Below are 20,579 nucleotides of genomic sequence, written 5' to 3' on the forward strand. Positions count from 1 at the left end.
TTGGCGATTTGTTTTTTGGTTCGATAATCACATTTTTACATTGTTTGTTTTCTGTTACCCACCATATCCAAATACCAATCTTGGTACTTATCGTATTGTGTCGTAGGATACATTTGTAATAACATATTCATCCTTGGTTACACTCCATTGCGTCCCAAAATAATAGCCTCGATTTGTTTTATTTCTATTTGTGGTCAAGATAAAACATCAAATATTTATCAATAATTTCTATTCAATAAAAATTGTTTTTTGAATGAATACAAAAAAAAATAAAGCAAAGCAACAATAGTCGTAATATAAAATGGAAGGTGACTCAGAATGACTTCTTTACTTAAGCTTTGATAAAATGTCGACCAAAAACATTATTTTTGATGAATTACTAATCACACATTAGTGTCTCTTCTTCTTTTCTTTTTGTTCTTCTTCTTCTTCTTCTTGGCTTGCTTAGGGTTGAATACACTGCGAAGATATGGTCGTTTCCAGGAAACTCGGCCTAGGGATGCAATCCTAAATCCACAGCTGCATTCAGCCAATAAGCTCAGTGTGCACCTTTGCCAGTGTGCCGAACGGTTAGCTTTCCTGGAAGAGCACCCTCCTGGTAGGGCATGAGTCCGGTATACTGATCACGTGCCCCAGCCATCGTATCCTTCCGGTTATGATAACCGTCAGAATATCTGCGTTGTATTATATTCGTTCCCTAATAGTAAAGCCTCACCTAAGGCTCATAGGCCTCATAGGCGCGGTGACGAACGATTCTCCAACGTTGATTTTGGCCCTGTGATATCTTCTGACGTTTGACAGGGTTCAGTGAGGTACCCCCGCCTGGTATATCCGAATGCACGTGGATAGCCATATGTGCGAAAAGTTTAATTCAGGCATGAGCAACCTGCGGCCCTCAAAGAGGTTTTATGCTTCCCACGAATAGCCAGTAGCAAATTTTGTAGGAAATGTTATTAGGAATTAAAAGTGCAAATTACCCGGTTAATACAACACTCAAAACTAAAAAAAAAGATTTTTAATCCTAATTCACTTTTCAATAATACAGCAATGCATCTAGTCCGAAAAAGTCCGGATAAAAGCAGCTTTACTGCATTCATTATTATATCAATGCATCCTGCAATGTGGCCCGCCAACCAGTTTTTGACTTTGAATGTGGCCCGAAGCTCTAAAAGGTTGCTCATTACTGGTCTAATTCATACGATCTGATGGTTTGCTGCTGCAAACTGGACCAATCTATCAGAACAATCTCCTTTCCGGGTTTGGACGCTGCTGTAATAGTTACCACAACGGTGGTTATAGCTATGTGTTGTAAAAGAAAAATTATTTATTTCACCCTCTATTTACAAACTTGAGCGCCCCTGCAATTGAACTTATACTTAACGAAACCGATCGCGTATCGGTTTATACTATCTCGCGTAGTGCTTGTGCGAACACTATTCTTAGTATACCAAAACTCTCTCTCTCTCTTCTTGGCTTTAACGACCTTACAGGTCACGCCGGCCATTTCTGGCTTACTAGACTTATTTTTACCACGTAGCCGGATAGTCAGTCCTTGCTACGGGGGGACGGTCCGGATGGGATTTGAACCCGGTCCGGCCGTGTGGACTGGCGCCGTTTTATCACATGCACCACCGGGCCGCCCCTATATACCAAAACTATACACGAATTGAATAACGAATTCAAACGATAAAGTATCAGAACGTTGAAGTGCGTCAAAGATTTCGGAGTTCTGCTCTACTGTAGGGTTAACTTCAAGGATCATCTCGATTCACGATGTCGCCAGAGGTAATCGACTGGTAAGTTTGGTTATTGACCCAAGTCGCGATTTTTGTATCCTGTTTTGCTATGACGTTGTCTTGCATAGTTATCCAATAGGTGTCAAACTCAAATTAATATAGCGTAAATTTTCTCGCTTCGCTCTAAGCTCCTGAGATGGGCGACTTGACTATCGGATCAGGACTATGCTGTTTGTAATCTTAACCGTCGAATAAAGGTGGCTGCACACTAGTACAGGTTGTTCAAAATCATCAATTGTCATAACATGAATGTCCTGCGTGTGTCTGTACCGAATCTTTGATAAAATGTTTTATTTTTCGCTTTTATCTTGTCCCGTATTTAGTGGGCCTAAGGTTGCGTTGATAGCTAAAGATATACAGCTACAGTTAAAACAACTAACAATAAACATTTCTTGATAAAGATTGTAATGTGATTTATGATTTAATCTTCACTCCGTCTTAGCAAAACCCACCTAGCACGTGGTGGGCATTCGTTTGATCGCTTTATCTGAAAAAAACACGCCTAGCTACTTGACTGATTTCGTGTTTATGCATTAATTGTAGTTCAATAATATTATAAAAAATTGGAAATAAATTAGAAAATAATGTGTGTGTTTTTAAAAGCATTTTAATAAATTTACCAATCCATTATTGGTTTTACCATAAAAATAATTTACCATAAACTTTTTTTTGCAAATCATCTTTCCTATTATTTACATCGAGCATACTGGTCATACAAACCAGTTTTTTTAAATTCCAAATTTTAAAAAATTGTATAATTTTCGCATCATTCACTTGTATCGAATTGTTGTATGGCACATATTCTGTACTCCTTAAAAGCTTTGCGACATCAACATTATCCAGGTGCGACAGTCTAATGGATCTGTTGACATACCATTTGGTCAGTTACCGTAAAATTACCATACTCCTGGCACACCGGTCCATTGAGTATACACACTGGTAGGGAAGAATCTCTGCTGACATTCAAAGGTGTAGTGCGCCTTTTGCTTCAAAATCTTTGCAAAGCTGACCCGGTTGCATTTGCAATTCACGCTGCAAGACTGCACATTCCGTTCTAATGAACGGGGCAGGAGGGCTAATTAAATATACATCAACAACATTGCGCACTTTACCTTGGGTGCTGTCGCTCATTTGCAAAGTCCTTCTGCTACTGTTGTCGTATCGTTGCTCCCGTCGTCGTCATCGTTTCATGAATAATAACAATCTAACGCTGATGACCAACCTTCAGCTCGTGAAAACTAACAGAACCTGTGTTTTTACTACAGTTCTCCGCAAGTTCTCTTTCGCTCTGTAAGATATTAATTCTATGTTTTTATTCCCGTTGACGAAACTCCGGAAAAATAACAATTATAAAACGAGCGATGATGAATACATCGGGGTAGAAATTTTCATTTGTCTAGATGCAAAAACACTTTCTAGATATCGCTCAGTTCAATTCTCTGTTGCCACCGTTGTCCGTTTCTTGATGAAGCGAAAGACAGTCGCTGATTGTTTTGTTTGGCAGCATTACGAGCATTTGCAAATGAAGGCACCATACTTCAATGGGCAAGTAATCACACTTGATTTGTGCAATTAATAATGGTACTGTTGTGCATGCTTATTTCCAAGCAAGTTTATGAGTCAAACTGTGAGTTACTTGCAATTAGAACAAAAGTTTAAAAGTTGTTCTGTTTATCATTCTGCACGTCATTACAAGCAGTTTCAGTTCCGTGGAAGGAATATCATAGTCCATTCGTTAGATAGATACATGCTAATTGGCAATTATCCCTTATCAGTAAACAAGAATAATTATTGTATCGTTCTATCGAATGAACCAAAGAAAATGAGAATATATGTAACGTGTAAAACACAAGATGTTTTGCACTTTGCTTATACCTTACTTATCGTAATTGCCTAACAATTAATTATTTTAGTATGTTATTGATATGAAATTGTTAAGGTCTTACCTTGTGTAGGGGGACTTTCCATCTTCTTAAATTAAATGACACAAGCTATGACGCAGGAATTTCACTGTGAGTAAGCTTATTCTCATATTTTGGGTTTTCCTTCAATGATCGCTCGGAATAAATGAGCTTGGTTCGCTTTTATTCGCATCTGATGCTTTGACCAGTGTGTAGCACTTATTATACGACATCCTTCGAATCGCACCAAATCCAGAACATTTCTGCGGGTTTTTTCCCTTTCTGTATTAATCCTTTCTGCGAGCAAATATTCCGCTTTAGTGTCGGTTGAGCTTACTTAGCGGGTTTGGTTTCCTTTGGTTGTCCTCCGTTAGCATAGTCCAGGACTTGTACTTGTAGAGAATTGCCGGACGTATCAGTGTGCGATATATCCTGCATTTCATGTGTTGCTAGAGTCTTTTGGATCGCAGAATTCTTCTACCATCTCGAGATCGTCGTCTATCACGGTCAGAGCCTCCAACAAGCAGGTCTTTGTCTTCGTCACATTGATCCTCAATCCAATACTATCGGCCTCACGTTTCAGTCAGGTGAACGCCTGCCACACCGCCGCAGATATCCAACCGTGGATGTCGATGTCATCCGCGAAGCCGAGAAATTGGAGGTTCCAAATCCTTACGATCAACCGATACATAATGGCGGACGACTTCGCCGGGCCCATCTCGTACAGCTCGGCCACCAGATCGCCGCTAGCTGACTTTTTATATTCCAGCTGTTTGATGGCACTGATGACTTCGTCCAAGGATGGCGGGTGCACTTTCGTCATCATCATGTTCGATGTCCTGGTATTGCTCTCCTCTGCTTCTTGCGCCTGGTTCGGTATCTCTTGCATCTGCCCCATTCAGATGTCTGTTGAAGTAGCACCTGTCGATCACCTCGTCCGATCAGAATCTTCCTCCTCGTTTCACATAGCGAGCATTGGAGTAAAACCGCTTCGTGTTGCATTCAACATCCTGTAGGACTTACGAGATTCCCCTAATTATTTATTTAGTGGCATGTTTGTATTTTACTAATTACAAATAATGAGGATTCTGAGTGTAGGTTCTGGAGTTTATTGCATTAAAACCGGCTCATTTTCATATATGTTTCTTATTTGTTTGTGATCTCTTGTTTTAAGTATTGATTCGGAATAGTACCTTTAAAGTTTCATGTCTTTCATTTTGCTGTCTGTTTCTTAACTTGCATTTGTTCTGTTTGTTTGTTGATGAGAAATCTGTACTCGTTCCGATATTACCTTCAATGGCATATGTTCTGACTGATCAGCAGTTCCGGCCAAATGAGGACCTAAAAAAGCTTAACACTAAGCTAGATAAGCTAGTTGATGTCCAGTGGAAGTACCAAAATTACGAACATTTTCCCTCGGGTGTTGTGACATATCGAAAATTTTACGAACGGACAAAATATGTTGAAAATATATGTACTGAGTACTGAGCACAATTTGCATGGAAAATTGCATTTGTGCAATTGAAGACAAATCAAAGACAATCCGCAATACATAACAGAATCTCGATTCAACAAACTACTCCCTGCGTATGCTAATTAAATACAGCTTTCATGGTTTTACTAATTAACACTAATTTAACATTAATTTAACACTAATTTTTATTTATTTCCATGAAACACAATTACATAATGAATTACAAAAAGACGAAAGTTTAAACTTTTTCTTTATTTAATTTTAATTTTCAAATCCGCTGTTATTTGCAACGTACGTTCTTATTTGAATAGTTGAATAGATTCAATGTCTTAAATGTACAAAATAGTTTTTCAAAAATAATTGAAAGTGAATAATTCAAGCCTCCAAATTGAAACATTCAAATATTAAATTTAGTTTAGTTCAGAACAATATAAATTATTGTTCACTGTGATACTGACAAATTTCTCTTTTTCGTTTCCAAAATCTTGCATTCGTTTTCAGATTTCTTCGATTTGTGGTTTTGAGTTATTTGATTGTTTTTCATGTTCTTGATTCTTCTCTGTGATGTGAGGAACACCTACAGTTTCTTCATGATACATCACGCTTGAAAATGTAAATCCACATGTACATATATCTAATTTTTTCCATACAGACATGATATATCGATTGTCTTATTTGTCATATACATTTCACATCTGTAATCTGGGACTGTCACGAAGTCACAGCAACTGTCAAAAGGGCAGATTTATCTGACCGTTATTTGATTTCGAAATCGTATTGGGTACGATTTTCGAAAAGTGGATCTTCGGCAAACTTCGGGACTGTTATGTTGAATGGGTTGCACAAACACTACCACATTTTCTGACACTCAACGAACGCCATTCCATCTCTCCGAGCTTATACATATAGCACGAATCAGTCTTGCCAAAGAAAAGGCAGATCATCGTATTGAGCGCGTGTTTCGGTCCGGGTTCGAGTTTTTCTGTAAAGGCGCGTGCAGTGTGTGAATTTGGCTAGCAGCAACCAGCGCTCTTTACCGCGCCGTGAACGCTAAACAAAATCTGTGAAAAGTGTGGTTAAGTAAAGGAGCTTTGTGATACAAGGAATACTGCACCATGTCGGCGAATTCGATTTTGCTAGATTTTTCACTAGACCCCGCCCGTATCATTGACGAGGTGTCACGCAAGGACATAGTACGGGTGTGCAAGGAAGGTCTTGAAAAGTATTTGGCGGGTTTGAAGATATCCTACGACATGCTGACGGCCGACGGGTATCTCTGCATTCTCAACGAAACCGGCACCGGAACCATTGTGACGATTCGCTTCTTCGAGCAGGGCTTGATAACGATCAACGTCGAATACTACCGGAAGGATGGCGATGAGGCGAAGATTTCCTTTGAAGTATGCGTTGGGCTTGTGATTTGATTGTACAAAAACGTTATCCCCTTTCCTCCTCTCAGTCACATTGTTGTGAATAGGCCGCGGAAAAAGTTCTGCTATGTGCGAAAACTAGGTCGCTGTTATGCAGCTCGTTGCCCGGGTGTTTTGCCTAGTTTTTCTCGTTCTATTTATTACTGCAGATGCGAATGACTATGTGTGTGTGTGCGTATGCGAAGCAAAGCTGTGAACGAAGAGTTCATGTATTTTCTGTTGTTGGAGTTTTCCATGCTTTGTCAAAGTTCTAGCTTTTCCCAGTATGGGAAAAATCGATACAAGCAAAGGATATAGGATACGCCTCACACGGCGCAGTCACGTTGATTTAGCATACGCGCACACATACATAAGGGCAAGGTCATTACACAAGGCTAGCGATGAAAAGCCGGCTCTTTTGTATGTATTGGAAGCAAAACCGCGCTATTTGTTTTGACAGTTTTATTCTGACATGTGCTCGTTGATGAAACAGTGGCGAACAAATTTTAGCTGCACTGCCGGTACATCATTTGTTTTGTGTTTATTTTACGAGAGATTACAGGTTTTTTTTATTATACGCTGAAGACCGGCCGGGCCGTATACCTTAATATTATATGATACGGTAATAATGAAATTCATTTCAGCATGGTTTAAGGAATACTATTTGCACTTGTTGCATCATCATTTGTGCGTTATATGTACGCATGTAATTGTTGAAAGGCTCAATCTATCGTACACTTTTTTGCGACCATAACCATGCTAAATGCCAACCTGCTATTTGCATATCTTCTTGGCACATAAACATGAACTCTCCGTACAATGCTAATTTCACATTTGGAGGTTAAATGATATTTGCGTTTTGATTTCATAAAAATCTGCACAAAAATCCCTGCAGCAATTACATAATGTCTTAACATACAATTATGGAAAACTATGAAGGATCCGCTATCTAGGTGTTGTTGGTTATACACATAAATTAATACATTTATTCAGTTAGTTGGGGTAGGTTCGGTTAACATGTTTATTATTTTTCTTTTTTCAAATGTTTTATGTTTTTACATGCATTTTTGTTGTGTTCTTCTAATACCCGATGCACACCATTTGACCGCACATAAATACGCACATACGGTTTTTGTATTTGTTTTTGCTCGTAAACGGTTGATTTGTCTTTCCGTAGAACATGAAAATGCTAGAAAATGGTTTGCGCATCAGGCTGGACGCTATACGCTCCAAGCACCTTCCACCGATAAAACGGGGCAGTAGCGTTGACGTTTACCTAACAAGCTCAGGTCAGCCATAGCTTGCATTTACTCGATTTTACTACTTATTAATTTTATGAACCACTGAACACGGCACAAACCTGTTTGGTTTCCCCCAATACTTTTCTTCCTTTCTCGTTACTACTAGCTATTGCCACAATGTTTCCATACTTACTACCACCCCCTGTGTTTGTGATGTGTATGGTTTTCTCCTTTTTTGACATTATAATTGTATTGTTTGGATTCCGTTTTATACTCCCGAATTTGATATTGTTTTCCAGTTTGTTCTAACATGTTTGTATTTCTGAAATCTCCTTCCAATCGGAATTTTCATTTTATTCCGTCTTCTGTTATACCTCTAACTGATTATAGTTCTTTAAACTGTTCTACTTTTATCGTGATGAGTTCAGTTTTGCGTTTGTTTATTTCTCTATCAAAGTCGAATGCTTTCTATTGATCTATTGAATATTAGCTAGTATTAGGCAAGCTACACATTTCACGATACATTCATTCTTACCATTTCCCGGGAACCCCGTTTGGAGCATCATTAATGTTTTCTTTTACCAATCGAAACATTATAGGAAATGATCGATCTAGCGCAACATGTCATTCCTGGACTAATTTTAAACACATGCCTTTTTTTTAGTTTCGTTATTTACGTTCGTACTATGTAAATGTTTTTTTTGAGGGCATTATTTTGGCCTACAATTTTTTAGTAGTGTAAAGATGATTGATATGGATGATTTGTATTTCCAAACACTGGAGACAGCCAGCTCAATCCTTAACCTCAATGAAGTAAAAATATTTAGAGGAAAAGTTACAAATAATTTGCTGTTCGATTGAAATTGTCGTGGGATAATAAATGTGAACAAATTTTATAGCAGTTTTACGTAGAATATTTTCTTTAGCTATATTGGCAAAAATCGAATATCCAACTGCAGCTCTTGCTGCTTCGTCGATGTTATTATAGCTCGATCTAACTTATCCTTTCGTGATTTTGTAATAATCAAACTGTTCACTGATCAACTAACGTGTTTTATGTATTTTGTTCTTTTCCTTTTCTTGTTTTCTTTTTCATTTCTTCATTTTATTTGGTTTTTGCTACTCAAACCGAAAATAAATTGAACGAAATGAATAAAAAACGTACACCATACATGCAACCACCATCAATACCATGCTTCACCACCACCACACATCACATCCATGTTCGTACCACACCAAAAATTCTCCATTGAAGCAAATACGCGAGCTCGAGAACAATTTGGTGCAAAAACTAAAACTCAACCATGGCCAATCGCTACCACCGCTCCAACGGGGTCCCTTAACCCGTTATTTCCCGACCGCAGGTAAGACATGCGTTCATCGAAGTACTAGCAAATCTTAATGTAATAAGAGAGCGCCACTATTTGTTGTTTGCTTAACTGCCATTTACTACTGTGTGCTTTCCGCAATTTAAATCGTTTTTATTGTGAAAATTCTGTATGCTTTCTTGCTAATTATTGTAATATTGCTTGATATTAAAGTATGTTTGTTGCTATGAATATTTTGGGCGTATAATGTTTCATGTTGTATTAAAATAATCCTCCTGTGAGGCTCCTATGAGATGAGAAACATTTGTTTGCATGACTTTGTCTATTTCGTACCGCCAGTCACTTAGGAATATCAAACTTAGTATTGCTTTAGAATATATGTTCACAAATACATGTGGATTTTCCACATTAAAAAAAAACAAATAATTACGGAAACGAGCAAATAAGTTCGGTAAACCTTAAAGAAATGCATGTATAGTAATAGTAGTTAGGAAAAATACAAATACAAACAAAAACAATTATCTTATCAAATAAAATCATTGACTAGCAAAATTATTTAAAATGTTTAGATGTAGTAAGGTTTACTATTCTGCTTTCGTTGAATTGCATTCTTTCTATTTGTGTATATAATATTCCTATGTACTATATTAAGATAAATGTATGCTTTTATCCCGCCATCTCCCTACGGCCAAAATAATCAGGCAATTAACAATTTGGCATATTTTATAGTAAAAAATGGCAATCACAAAAAAGAGCTTTATTAAAGCTTGATCAAAAGCCCCACTGAATGTTGTAAATTAAAGTTGCATGGTTAATTTGGCTATGCTTTAAACCGTGCGTATTCTATTTGGCCTACAGTTTGCTGAACTTTCTTGACTGATTTTCTTTTACAGACGAGCGTGTCATCGAGTATGACATCGATCGGGTGCTGTTCGACAAGCGTTCCGAGTTCCAGAAGATACAAATCGTTCACTCCAGAAGCTTGGGCAATATGTTGGTGTTGGATGAATTGCAAAGTATGTATGCAATTAGTACGATAACACGTGATAGATAAAAAATGAAACAATTCTTGTATTGGAATTTCCAATCCGAGGGCGAGGAAGGTTTGATAATATGATAACGTATTATTTGCATTATTTTACAGACATTGCCGAAGCGGATCTTATCTATACCGAAACGTTGATGTGTCGAGGTGCCGAAAATTATGCTGGAAAGGAGATATGCATTCTGGGCGGTGGTGATGGTGCTTTGCTTTATGAGCTGCTAAAGGAAGGTCCCAAGTTTGTCGTAATGCTCGAGATCGACGAAATAGTCATGCAGGCGTGCAATAAATACATGAACTCCATCTGTGGGGAAGTGCTGGAAAAGCGCACGGACGACAATTATGAAATAATCGTCGGAGATTGTATGGTGTACCTGAAGAAGTACATTAAGGAGGAACGCAAGTTTGATTACGTGTTTGGCGATCTGACAGACATACCAATTTCCGACACACCGACCGGTGAGATATGGGATTTTATTCGCTTGATCTTGGAATCGTCTTTCCAAGTACTTAAACCGGACGGAAAGTTTATGACCCATGTAAGTAGAACGTAATGGATTGGAAGATTATGTTCTGATTTATTTAAAATGTTCAATCCTAATGCTCCACAGGGTAACGGTGTTAGCTGCCCGGAATCGCTTCGAATGTACGAGGATCAGCTCGCAAAGCTAACGCCAAAGGTGAAGTACACTAAGAGTTCAGCATTCGTGCCATCATTTATGGAGGAATGGGTGTTTTACCAGGTGCAGCGTGAAGTCGCTAGTGCCACCGAGAGCGTTTGACTTTGTTCCATCAACATCACCGCCATCACATTTGATATAACGTTGCTAATGCTATCGGTAGCAATAGTCCTAGCCATGTTTCCTCCGCTAACTATGCTTTTGGCACACGCGATTGCAAGTAGCACCAGTTTAATCGAATCACGATAGCAGCACAATTAGGAAGCATTACATCCTAGCGATAATTAGTACTTCTTATTTAAACTACTTAATGGAATTGCTTGTTAGAAAACAAGACATTTAACAATGAAACGCGTGGAAGGCACAGCTTTACCAAAGTTTGTTCAGAGGGATAAAGAAATGAGGGATGGAGAAGAAAACTGTAGATTGAGCAAAGTAACATTATCTTCCCATATTCTTCCTGCATACGCTTGGACAGTGATAGCAGAATATGATAGATGAAATCACGCATAGGTACAGTACTGTAGCGGTTAGATAGGAGGAAAAGCATATAAGTATCTCGACTCCTGTTTCGAATAACTGACACCGACGACCATAGAACTTTTTTGTTCATCTTTATTTATATGTAGCTCATCACGGTACGAATCGTTACTTGTGTGGTTTTCTTATGCTAATACACAGATGTGTGTATGTGAAAGTATGCACCAATTAAACCGATTAAAATATTTTGAAAAACGGTGACAAATGGAAAAGTTATCACGCTGAGTAAGAGATAGTTTTAGTTAGATATGAGTTTCTTATTTAATTTAAATGTTGACTCTGCAGAGTGTACTTATGGATGAAAAATGGCTGGTTATACTTAACACACTCCCGCAGTATGGTAAAATATTGGAGCGTGTGCTAACCCAACATTCGGCCGTGACTGCTAGTAAGTGAAAGAGCATAATAAGAGAACGAAAGTTGCAAACACTATGTAAAATGGTGCAAGAGAAGTAGGTTGTCCAAACATATTGCCATTTATGAAATAGATTTGATTAGAAAACAAACGAGTGTGTTCCTTCTAAGTCAAAAATAAAATCTGTGCGTGGTTGGTGAATACGTTAATTATTGTTAGCAACATTTTCGTTTATTCTCAAACCGGAACAACACGAATTATTTTCTCTGGGTTTTATATCAAAACATCATGTATTCCTTATTAAGGTAATACAGTTATTTTTGAAACACACCAGTTGATAACGTTTGTACTTGACGATTAATGTGATATGTTTGTGACCTTGGAATAAGTGTGTATATGGATGGCTATTTACTGCAATTTGATTATTAATTTCGATATATTTAAAATTGTTATTTTTAGTGCTGCAGCAGGTCAAGATCTCGAAGCAACTGTAGCGCCGTATAAGTAAATACATGCGCTCACAAGATGTCTTCCAACTGCCATTTTAAATTAGTTCGAAAACTTAACCATTGTCAAACTTCGACGATATTTGACAGATAGGGTACATATACACACGTGCCTGTATTCTGCAGAACCGTTATTCAAAATATGAAAAAATTATTGCATTTAAAAATTCATCGGTTAATGGAAATCTGTAGCGTGGAGCTGAACAGAAATTAAACAATAACATTTTGGAATCGGTAGCATTTTGACTAAATTCCAATATTTATCGATACCTAACATTTTTATAAATTCCTTTATGAGAGCAAATTTTCATTATGCTCTGTTGGAGTGTATACTCAACCAAACTTAAGATTGTTTTGAAAATCAAAACAATAATCGGCTGTCATGAGTCACTTTTGTGTACCACTTGTCGCAATGTTACGTACTCAAAACAGCGGGTTTCATCCATTTGTGCAATTAAATTGTCCTTTAAATATAGCTAGAGCTTACGTCAACCTCTACAGTTAACAGTGAATGTTCCAGTGAACATGCGGCTGAAAATCGTTGCAAATGTATCCAGCTAAGTTTATACCGAATTGCTTCAAAGGCTTTCCATTGCACCGTGCAGCTGCAAATGGATCGTTAGCCGAATGTGAACAACTAATACTATCCGGTGTAACTAATCATTACCAACCGACGGAGAATGGTTGGACAGCACTACACGCAGCGATCGCAAACAAGGCAGAAAATGTTGTGGATCTACTACTTGATCGCTACGAGCAAGACTTGATAATCGTGCAGCAAACGATCAAACACCAGTTCCTGTGGAAAGTGGAACAAGAGGGATGGAAAAGTAGACCGATACTGATTGCCTGGACAGAAGAGGAATGCGAAGCGGCACTGACGGTTATGTCTAGTTGCCCAGCAGCAATTCCACTCAATTTGCAAGTTTTTGTGCTTCTAAGAACCCCAAATCATGGCCATCGTTTCATTGCATTGGACGTTTGTAATCGAAACAAATGGTGCGATATAATGCGGCTTGTCCGTCGATTGTTACCAAACGGTGTTCTGTCATTAGATCGGTGCGATTTGCGACGAGGTGTTGAGAATTATCTGCAGCTTGCCTGTGCCTTATCGACAAAGGAAATAATAATGAAGCTTATTAGCCGCGGAGCCTCGCTGACTGTTGCATCTGGTATTCAGGGTCGAACACCATTAATGGCTGCGGGCGAAAAGATGCGCAAGGATGTGATCGAATTGCTGACTACCAAATACGCCGATCGGTTTGATCCGTGTGTCTGCGATCGAAACAAATACACCGTGCTACACCAAATGATTCAGCGACAACAAACACCACTAGTGGAGTATTTTCTGAACTTTTTACTGGACTATCGCACAAGAAAGCAGCATGAATCGAAATCGGTGGCATTGAGCAGAATATTCACATATGAAAATGCAGAGAACACACCGCAGCACATTTGGCACCAAGTACAATCGGTTCCCATGAAGAAAATGTGCGAAAAATATATAAGAGAATGCCACATGGATGTACGGGAACGACTGTATGGTACAACAACACTTGCTGTTTTAATTGGCCGTGGCATAGCATTGCAATACTGTTTTGAGCAAATTGAACAAGACTTGTCCCTTTTACAGCTCCAAGAAAGTGGTGAAAAATTAAACATCCTACATAATTTGATTAAGTGCAAACACTTAGCATTTGTTGAAGCTCTCTATCGAAAGCATGGTTCGATTGTTAGACACATGTTCGAAGCATCGAAACCGGAGAACGATGCCGCTTTCGATCTTCTTCGTATATTGATGTACAATGCGGATGAACAAGGAATAAAGTTTGTCTTGAAATATCATCGAGATTTTTACACGAAAGATATGACCAAACTTCGGCAAGTCACCGTTAACCAGCACAATTGTTCTAATCGATCGTACAGCACGCTTTTGAAGGTGATTGCGGAAACAATACCAGAGCTACGGGAAGACATCGAATCAGTCAAACTGAAGAATGATACCGGACAAAGAAGTATGCACGTACTGTACTGCATGTGGTGACAAATGGTTCAATTAATTTTTTCAATTATTTTACAGATTTTTACGATGATCTGCGTAGTCTTCGTGAGCATTTCGCGAAAACAGTCACCATACTCGAGGCAAATGGAAAACGGTTGGATGATTATTTGGATAGCAATCGAAAGACATTTCTTCACGCAGCAGTATTGTGGAGCGACAAATCGTTGATAGAAAAACTACTAGCTCGCAATATGGATGTTATGAAGTTGGACGACAAAGGGTGCCTGCCGATACATTTGGTTTACAGAAGCGAAAGCATATTTGAAATGCTATTACGTAGAAGCGATTCGGCACAGCTATCGTATGTAAACGAAGCAGGATATAACCTGCTGCATATAAGCTGCAGAAATGGGCTTCATGGTGCGGTCTTAGAACCACTAGTTGACTACGGTATGGACGTGAACGGTCCGACACCCGATGGACAGTTACCACTATCGTTGGCATCATGCTGTGCGACGGTAACATTCTTGCTTGATCGTGGCGCACGTGTCGATCTCCTAAATAGTGATCTTTTGAGCAGTAACCTGAATCATATGCATTACTGTGCAGCAATAGCATTAATACCACAATTGATTCATCTGCCATGGTTTCGCAAGTGTGCCCACATGTACTTACCATGGATGATAGACAAACAGAGCAGATATTTTTTTTCCTGGAGTACTGAAACTTTTTTGAAGACACAACCCGATATACGACAATTATTGTTCGACAGTTTGTACGAACACTCCAAGACCGAAATGGCTGAACTGTTTGCAAGGGTTTGCCACAAAGCAATTCCGATCTGCGTTCAGTGGTTTTTGGAGTATGACTACGATATTGACTACAATTATCGTTTATGGGACCATTCTACACCACTTTTGGGGTTACTTAGCTATGTACAATGTGATATGAAGGATCAGTTAAGTATGATAGAAAAGTTGCTTCAAAAATCCGTTGATGTTAATACTACAACCCAATTCGGGCAAAACGCACTAATGATACTCACAAATGGAATCGGGTGGATGAGACAGTGTTACCAGTTGTCGCTAGAACTGGCATCGTCGCTGGTGAAGCGTGGAATTAAGTTAAACGAGCAGGATGATCAGGGTAATACGGCTTTACATAATGCGTTTCAACACGAGCAATGGGGGATGGTAGAATTTTTAATAGAAAATGGAGCGAACGTGTCCGTTAAGAACAAATCCAACAAGCTGGCTTGTCAAATGGGGTTAGAGTTCAATAGATATTTGTATGGGTTTATAAAATAATCAGATGACGGCAGATTAATTGCCTAGAACAGCATTTTATGCAGTATTTCTTTGGATCGGCAGGGATTTATAAGGAGAAACAAGTCAATGTGATTCTTTTATTCTATAAAAATAGAAAGCATAACAATTAAAAAAGTGAAAAATATGCATTTATTTGCGAAATCCAAAGTCTTGGAAAATATAAGCAAATGTTATTACAAAGCGCAAATTGAAGATTATCGATTCTTCTCGTTTTATGGGTTTAAAATAAATCTATTACTGTGGAGTTTAAGAAACGTTCGTTTAACGTTAATCAATATGCTCATTTTTTGTACTGATTGTGAAGTTCGTTTGATCGGTTTTTGATCTGTTGGCCCCCTTAATTTATGCAATCGGCTAGGTCGGCTTCATAAATTCACTTACACTTGTATAGGAATTTTATTTGTTCCCTACCCCAGGTTCTGCTGTTTCTCAAGCGATCTAGACCAGTATAGCAAGTGTTTGGTAAAAGAAGAACCCAACCAATCCAGATCTACAGGGGTTTTCAGTGGAGCTTTAGTTGTGTAGTATTTCATTTTGAATAGTATATAAATATTGTAAAATGTTTCAAAATCATTCGAATAGTCAAATAGAAAACGTTTTCTTTCATACTTTTCGACATGCGATAATTATTTAACTTTAACAAGTTGTACTGTGATCGCAAAAGCTGAATGAAACAAAAACCCCTGTACAAATAAAGCTTCTCTTCGGCGGTGTGCACATGACAATATCAACAACTGATTAACAAGCGCGATTTGGGTACTAGTGGTCCGTATCTCAAGGTTTGATTGCCGTGTCCATCATTCGTGCTTGTGCAGCAGCCGTAACCAGTCTCCGGAAGCTTCAGTTGAATCGTGACCGTGTATCACCCTCTCCCCAAAATGTCATCGATCGTACGCAAAGTGATCTCCACCAAGAAGTGCCCGAAAGCAGTGGCACCGTACAGGTACGTGTATGGTTTAGAAAGTTCGATTAGATTCATGATCCCCTATCGTTCCCGTAACGAGTCCAGATGCGAAAACCCTTCGTTGTTAGCAACAGTGGATGGTGATGATTTAATGTTTGGTCTTTTGTTTTGCAAATTACAGCCAAGCCATCGTGGCTGACCGCACTGTGTACTGTTCCGGTGTTCTCGGTATGGAGCTGGATACGCTGAAGTTGGTACCGGGCGGTGCAGCAGCACAAACCGCAAAAGCGCTTGAACATTTGACCACCCTGCTGTCCGAGGCGGGATCCGGAATTGATAAGGTTGTCAAAACGACCGTTCTGATCGGCGATATGAACGATTACGCCACCGTCAACGAGGAGTACAAGAAAGGTAGGGTCATGCGTGCAAAGGGGGCTCGATGATGATAAGCGTTGAACCGTTGTTTGTGTGATGTTCTTCTTTCCTGCTTTTAAATTACCTTCGCTGCTTCGTTGTGCGGAACCTTTTAGCATGGTGCACAGTTCGCACACCAGCACCAGAGCTATGAAAATAATAATTTCGATGCTAATCGAAAAACCAAATCATAAATGTTTCACCACAACTTATGGATGGATCTTGTTTGGGGGTGGTACGTTTCTTTTCCAGTGTTCAGCAGCAGCTTTCCAGCACGAACATGCTACGGAGGCATCAAGTTGCCTCTCGGTGCTGCCGTGGAGATAGAGGCCATCGCGCTAACCGGTGCCGTGGTAAACATTTCCGAATGACTGGATTCGAAAATGTAGAATAGCGATGGTCAAACCGGGTGATCGATCCGGTGAACTAATGGCTTGCGGTTACGGTTAGCGTTTCTACATCTTTCTCGTTGCAGCACTATGGAACATACATTTGCCAACAGTGAGGCAATTGGTTTAGCATAGCCGTAATAAATGGTAAACAAATCGTACACCGGATTTTTATTTTTTCATTAAAATAGAAAAGGTATCGAGTTCAGGGGATTGAATTAAATTTAACATTATGTTGCATGCTTCTAACAAACCAAAGAAAAAACGGAGAAAAAAGGAAACTAAATGTCTAGAAAACTAAAGATACGATAGCTATGTAAAAGAGGGTCAGCTTCTGTGCTGGGTCCTCGATTGTGGGAATGCCGTTTTTGGCTTTTCTTCGACGAGAGAATGAAATTTCCTAACCGTATTATCACTTCATGGGTGGCTGCTTAATTATACATGGTCGAGTAGAACCTCATGAGACCCGCCGCGTCAATGCTTCTCTTCGTGATTTATCTAAACAACGCTACATGTGTGCTTCTTCATGGTAGTCATCTGTTCTACGCGGACGACGCGAAACAGTACCTTCCGATAAGCAACCATGAAGACCATGCTCCATCTTCAGAATGTCCTGGATGCGTTCCAGTGTTTGGAGCAAACCATGTGTCGATACGCATGTTGTCGTTTCGTTCACAAGAAAGCGAAATCCCCAATTTTACGAGTATTCCATGAATGGCATTGAATTGATAGTAAAATCTGTGCCAGAGATCTAGGAGTGCTCCTTGACGATAAGTTGAAATTCCATGACCAGCTAGAGCACATCGCCGGTAAAGGGAATCTGCTGGTTGGCATACTGAGTTGACTGACGGATGAATACTCATCCGTTGTGTGGTGGCCTACATCGGCACACCCATCTATAGTCCATTCAGCATAAATGTTTGATTTTGGAGTTCATGCAGCGGTTTGCTCTGCGTTGCTAAAGTGTCCAAGTTGACTGGAGTCGCTGAAATAGCGGAATTGCAACATGCAAAGACTTTTCGTCGCAGGACTACTTGACTATCGGATCGACACGATGCTGTCTGGAGTAAACATTTAAGTCCCGGTGAGATCGCTTCATGTAAGATGTTAGAATTGACTTAAGGGAATGTAATACTCGTTATGGCGCAGTTGGCCTATTTCTTGTGTGCCTTTCAATTGTTAAATGTTCTCAACACAAAAAACGCTTCAGGGGCCCACTTACAGTCCGTTGAATTTAAGAAAAAAAATATTGGAAACAGAAGGACTATCGCGCGTATCGATTCTATCATTGGTTCAAACAATTGGGAACAGGTTATTTACTAAAGACATGTCGTCAGGGGCGGCAAGGGGATGTATGCGTTAAACGGCGCCGGTTCCACACGACAGGACTCGGTATCAAATTCAAACCGGACCGTCCCCCGTGGCAAGGACTGACTATTCGGTACGTGTTACAAGTCTAGTAAGCCAGAAATGGCCTGCGTGACCTTAGAGGTCGCTAAAGCCAACAAGAGAGAGAGAGAGAGAGAGAGAGAGAGAGAGAGAGAGGGCCCTTAGAGGTCGTTAAGCCAACAAGAGAGAGAGAGAGGTCGTCAATTGTTCCATGTAAAACCCTACTATGAAGCAAAGTTAAGATCCTAAAGAACTGGTTTGCGTCTTTAGGCGAAATAGTGCTCTTAAAGTTCACTATTAAATGCGGTTAATGAGGATACTTACCAATTTCTCGTTAAACGATAAACATGATGATGTAATTACTAATGGAACACTTTAAAAAAACTCTTGAATACATTGGAATTTTCCACACAATCGATGCATGGTAAATTTATTGTGACTATGCTTTCGAAACCAATGTTAGGTGACCTTCATAACTGACAGCAAGTAGCGCTAATTTACTATGCAATAATGCTTCCTTTGCATGTTTTTGTAGTTTGACACGAGTAGTGCCCCGGGAGGGCTTGGAGCAAGAGCAAGAGCGTGCGTAAAACTTTGGCTATTGTAGAACTCCATCATCCGGTAGTACATATTACACAAGAACTGGAACACCTCACTGCATCACAGCGTGTCGTCGGAGGCTTCGCTCGAACTGTCGCTATAGTGAAACAACAGTTTCAGCTTGGTGCGCTTGAACAGTGTCTTGAGCGTGTCCTCGTCGCTGTCGTAAAAGAGATCGTAATTACTATTCCGTCGCTTCGGCACCCTTTGCAGATAGTCCTGCAGTTTCTCCCAGGCAGTTTTGTGGTCATCATTGGTTTGGGTAATCGATTGCTCCGTGTCGGTCGTACAGCCGTTCGTTTCAAGCTCATTGTCGTTTACAGGCTGCTCATCGCTTGGGACTTCGTTTCGATCCGCCTGCTCCAGCAACCGTAGTTCCTCCAGAAGCTCTTCGCAGATGCGTTCTTCCTCTTCCGGATCGTACGGCACATCAGTGAAAGCATTTTCATCCGCTTCCATCTCCTCCTGCTCATCGTTGGCATCAATCGTATCGAGGGATTTCATTCGTTGTCGACCCTTCCGTCCCGTTGGCATGCTTCGGTCGGAACCATCGAGCGATTTAAATCGCATCAATGCTCTCAGTCTCACTGCGGGCGGGATGTCTCGAAGTAGCACCATCTGTTCTTGGTCCAAATCTTCGCTTTGAACGCTCAGACTCGGGTTGTTGAGATGCGTTTTTGTACGCTCGGTAAGGTCCAGGTCTGTGGTCTCGTCAATCGAAATCGATTGCTGTCTCCGAATTCCGTTGAGCATTTTTCGACGTCCTTTTCGGGTGTCTGTCCCGTTTGTCCCGTCAATATCGTCATCATCGTCGTCAGCATCGAGGGACGGTTTGCTGAGTAGCTCAACCACCTGGTCTGGGTTTCGTTCGAGCTGCCGCACTATGCTACCGTCCTCGTCCACCCGCTCCTCGATGTCGCTCAGAATGATGGAGTTGAGTTTGAAAATGAATCGTTGTACACGGTCGGAGGCCGCAGTGGACGGTGGTGGAGCACGGTTGGTGTTGGTTGTGCGGCGTGCTACCGATCGGCCCGGCGTATGCGTGGATGTCGCTTTTAGGACCTCCATACGGAAGTACTCTTCGCTGCTGGTTACCGATTCACCGTCGATCGATGCCTGTGCACTGGGTAGGTTTGCTGTGTCCTGCTGTCTGTACCGTGAAGGTAAGTAATGGTGATGAAGAGAGTATTTTTTTGGAGGGTGAAAGTGTCGCATTCCGCATAAGCGAATTGTGGGGAAAAGAAATGTGATAAGGCCATTAATCATGCATTTGGACGGGAG

The 20,579-nt window shown here is 40.1% G+C and overlaps 3 protein-coding genes across 4 annotated transcripts; all 3 read left to right on the forward strand.

Moving 5' to 3' along the window:
- Positions 1–5,998: 5,998 nt before the first annotated feature.
- Positions 5,999–11,975, forward strand: LOC125771582 (spermine synthase). Of its 2 annotated transcripts, none has more exons than XM_049442336.1 (5): positions 5,999–6,571; positions 7,758–7,869; positions 10,043–10,165; positions 10,294–10,730; positions 10,803–11,975. In XM_049442336.1, exons 1-5 carry the CDS (start codon positions 6,287–6,289, stop codon positions 10,971–10,973), a joined length of 1,128 nt encoding a protein of 375 aa, XP_049298293.1. In that variant the 5' UTR covers positions 5,999–6,286; the 3' UTR covers positions 10,974–11,975. The 2 variants fall into 2 exon arrangements, with proteins under 2 accessions (XP_049298293.1, XP_049298294.1); XM_049442337.1 differs by lacking the exon at positions 7,758–7,869 and adding an exon at positions 9,077–9,185 and having other exon boundaries at positions 6,002–6,571.
- Positions 11,976–12,069: 94 nt separating this feature from the next.
- On the forward strand, positions 12,070–15,789 carry LOC125771581 (uncharacterized). Its single transcript, XM_049442335.1, has 2 exons — positions 12,070–14,287; positions 14,353–15,789. Exons 1-2 carry the CDS (start codon positions 12,820–12,822, stop codon positions 15,579–15,581), a joined length of 2,697 nt encoding a protein of 898 aa, XP_049298292.1. The 5' UTR covers positions 12,070–12,819; the 3' UTR covers positions 15,582–15,789.
- Positions 15,790–15,907: 118 nt separating this feature from the next.
- Positions 15,908–17,470, forward strand: LOC125771584 (rutC family protein UK114). Its single transcript, XM_049442344.1, has 3 exons — positions 15,908–16,545; positions 16,688–16,917; positions 17,173–17,470. Exons 1-3 carry the CDS (start codon positions 16,481–16,483, stop codon positions 17,289–17,291), a joined length of 414 nt encoding a protein of 137 aa, XP_049298301.1. The 5' UTR covers positions 15,908–16,480; the 3' UTR covers positions 17,292–17,470.
- The last annotated feature ends 3,109 nt before the right edge of the window (positions 17,471–20,579 follow it).

The sequence above is a fragment of the Anopheles funestus genome, chromosome 3RL (genome assembly GCF_943734845.2).
Source record: "Anopheles funestus chromosome 3RL, idAnoFuneDA-416_04, whole genome shotgun sequence".
In the NCBI taxonomy this organism is placed as follows: Eukaryota; Metazoa; Arthropoda; class Insecta; order Diptera; family Culicidae; genus Anopheles; species Anopheles funestus.

Bases quoted from the DNA above. Each gene is read 5' to 3' on its own strand.
- LOC125771581 (XM_049442335.1), top strand. From the start codon at position 12,820: ATGTATCCAGCTAAGTTTATACCGAATTGCTTCAAAGGCTTTCCATTG. The intron at 14,288-14,352 runs GTATGCACGTAC...ATTATTTTACAG, and splicing joins GAATGATACCGGACAAAGAA to ATTTTTACGATGATCTGCGT.
- LOC125771582 (XM_049442336.1), top strand. From the start codon at position 6,287: ATGTCGGCGAATTCGATTTTGCTAGATTTTTCACTAGACCCCGCCCGT. The intron at 10,166-10,293 runs GTATGTATGCAA...ATTATTTTACAG, and splicing joins GGTGTTGGATGAATTGCAAA to ACATTGCCGAAGCGGATCTT. The intron at 10,731-10,802 runs GTAAGTAGAACG...AATGCTCCACAG, and splicing joins ACGGAAAGTTTATGACCCAT to GGTAACGGTGTTAGCTGCCC.
- LOC125771584 (XM_049442344.1), top strand. From the start codon at position 16,481: ATGTCATCGATCGTACGCAAAGTGATCTCCACCAAGAAGTGCCCGAAA. The intron at 16,546-16,687 runs GTACGTGTATGG...TGCAAATTACAG, and splicing joins AAAGCAGTGGCACCGTACAG to CCAAGCCATCGTGGCTGACC. The intron at 16,918-17,172 runs GTAGGGTCATGC...TTTCTTTTCCAG, and splicing joins CAACGAGGAGTACAAGAAAG to TGTTCAGCAGCAGCTTTCCA.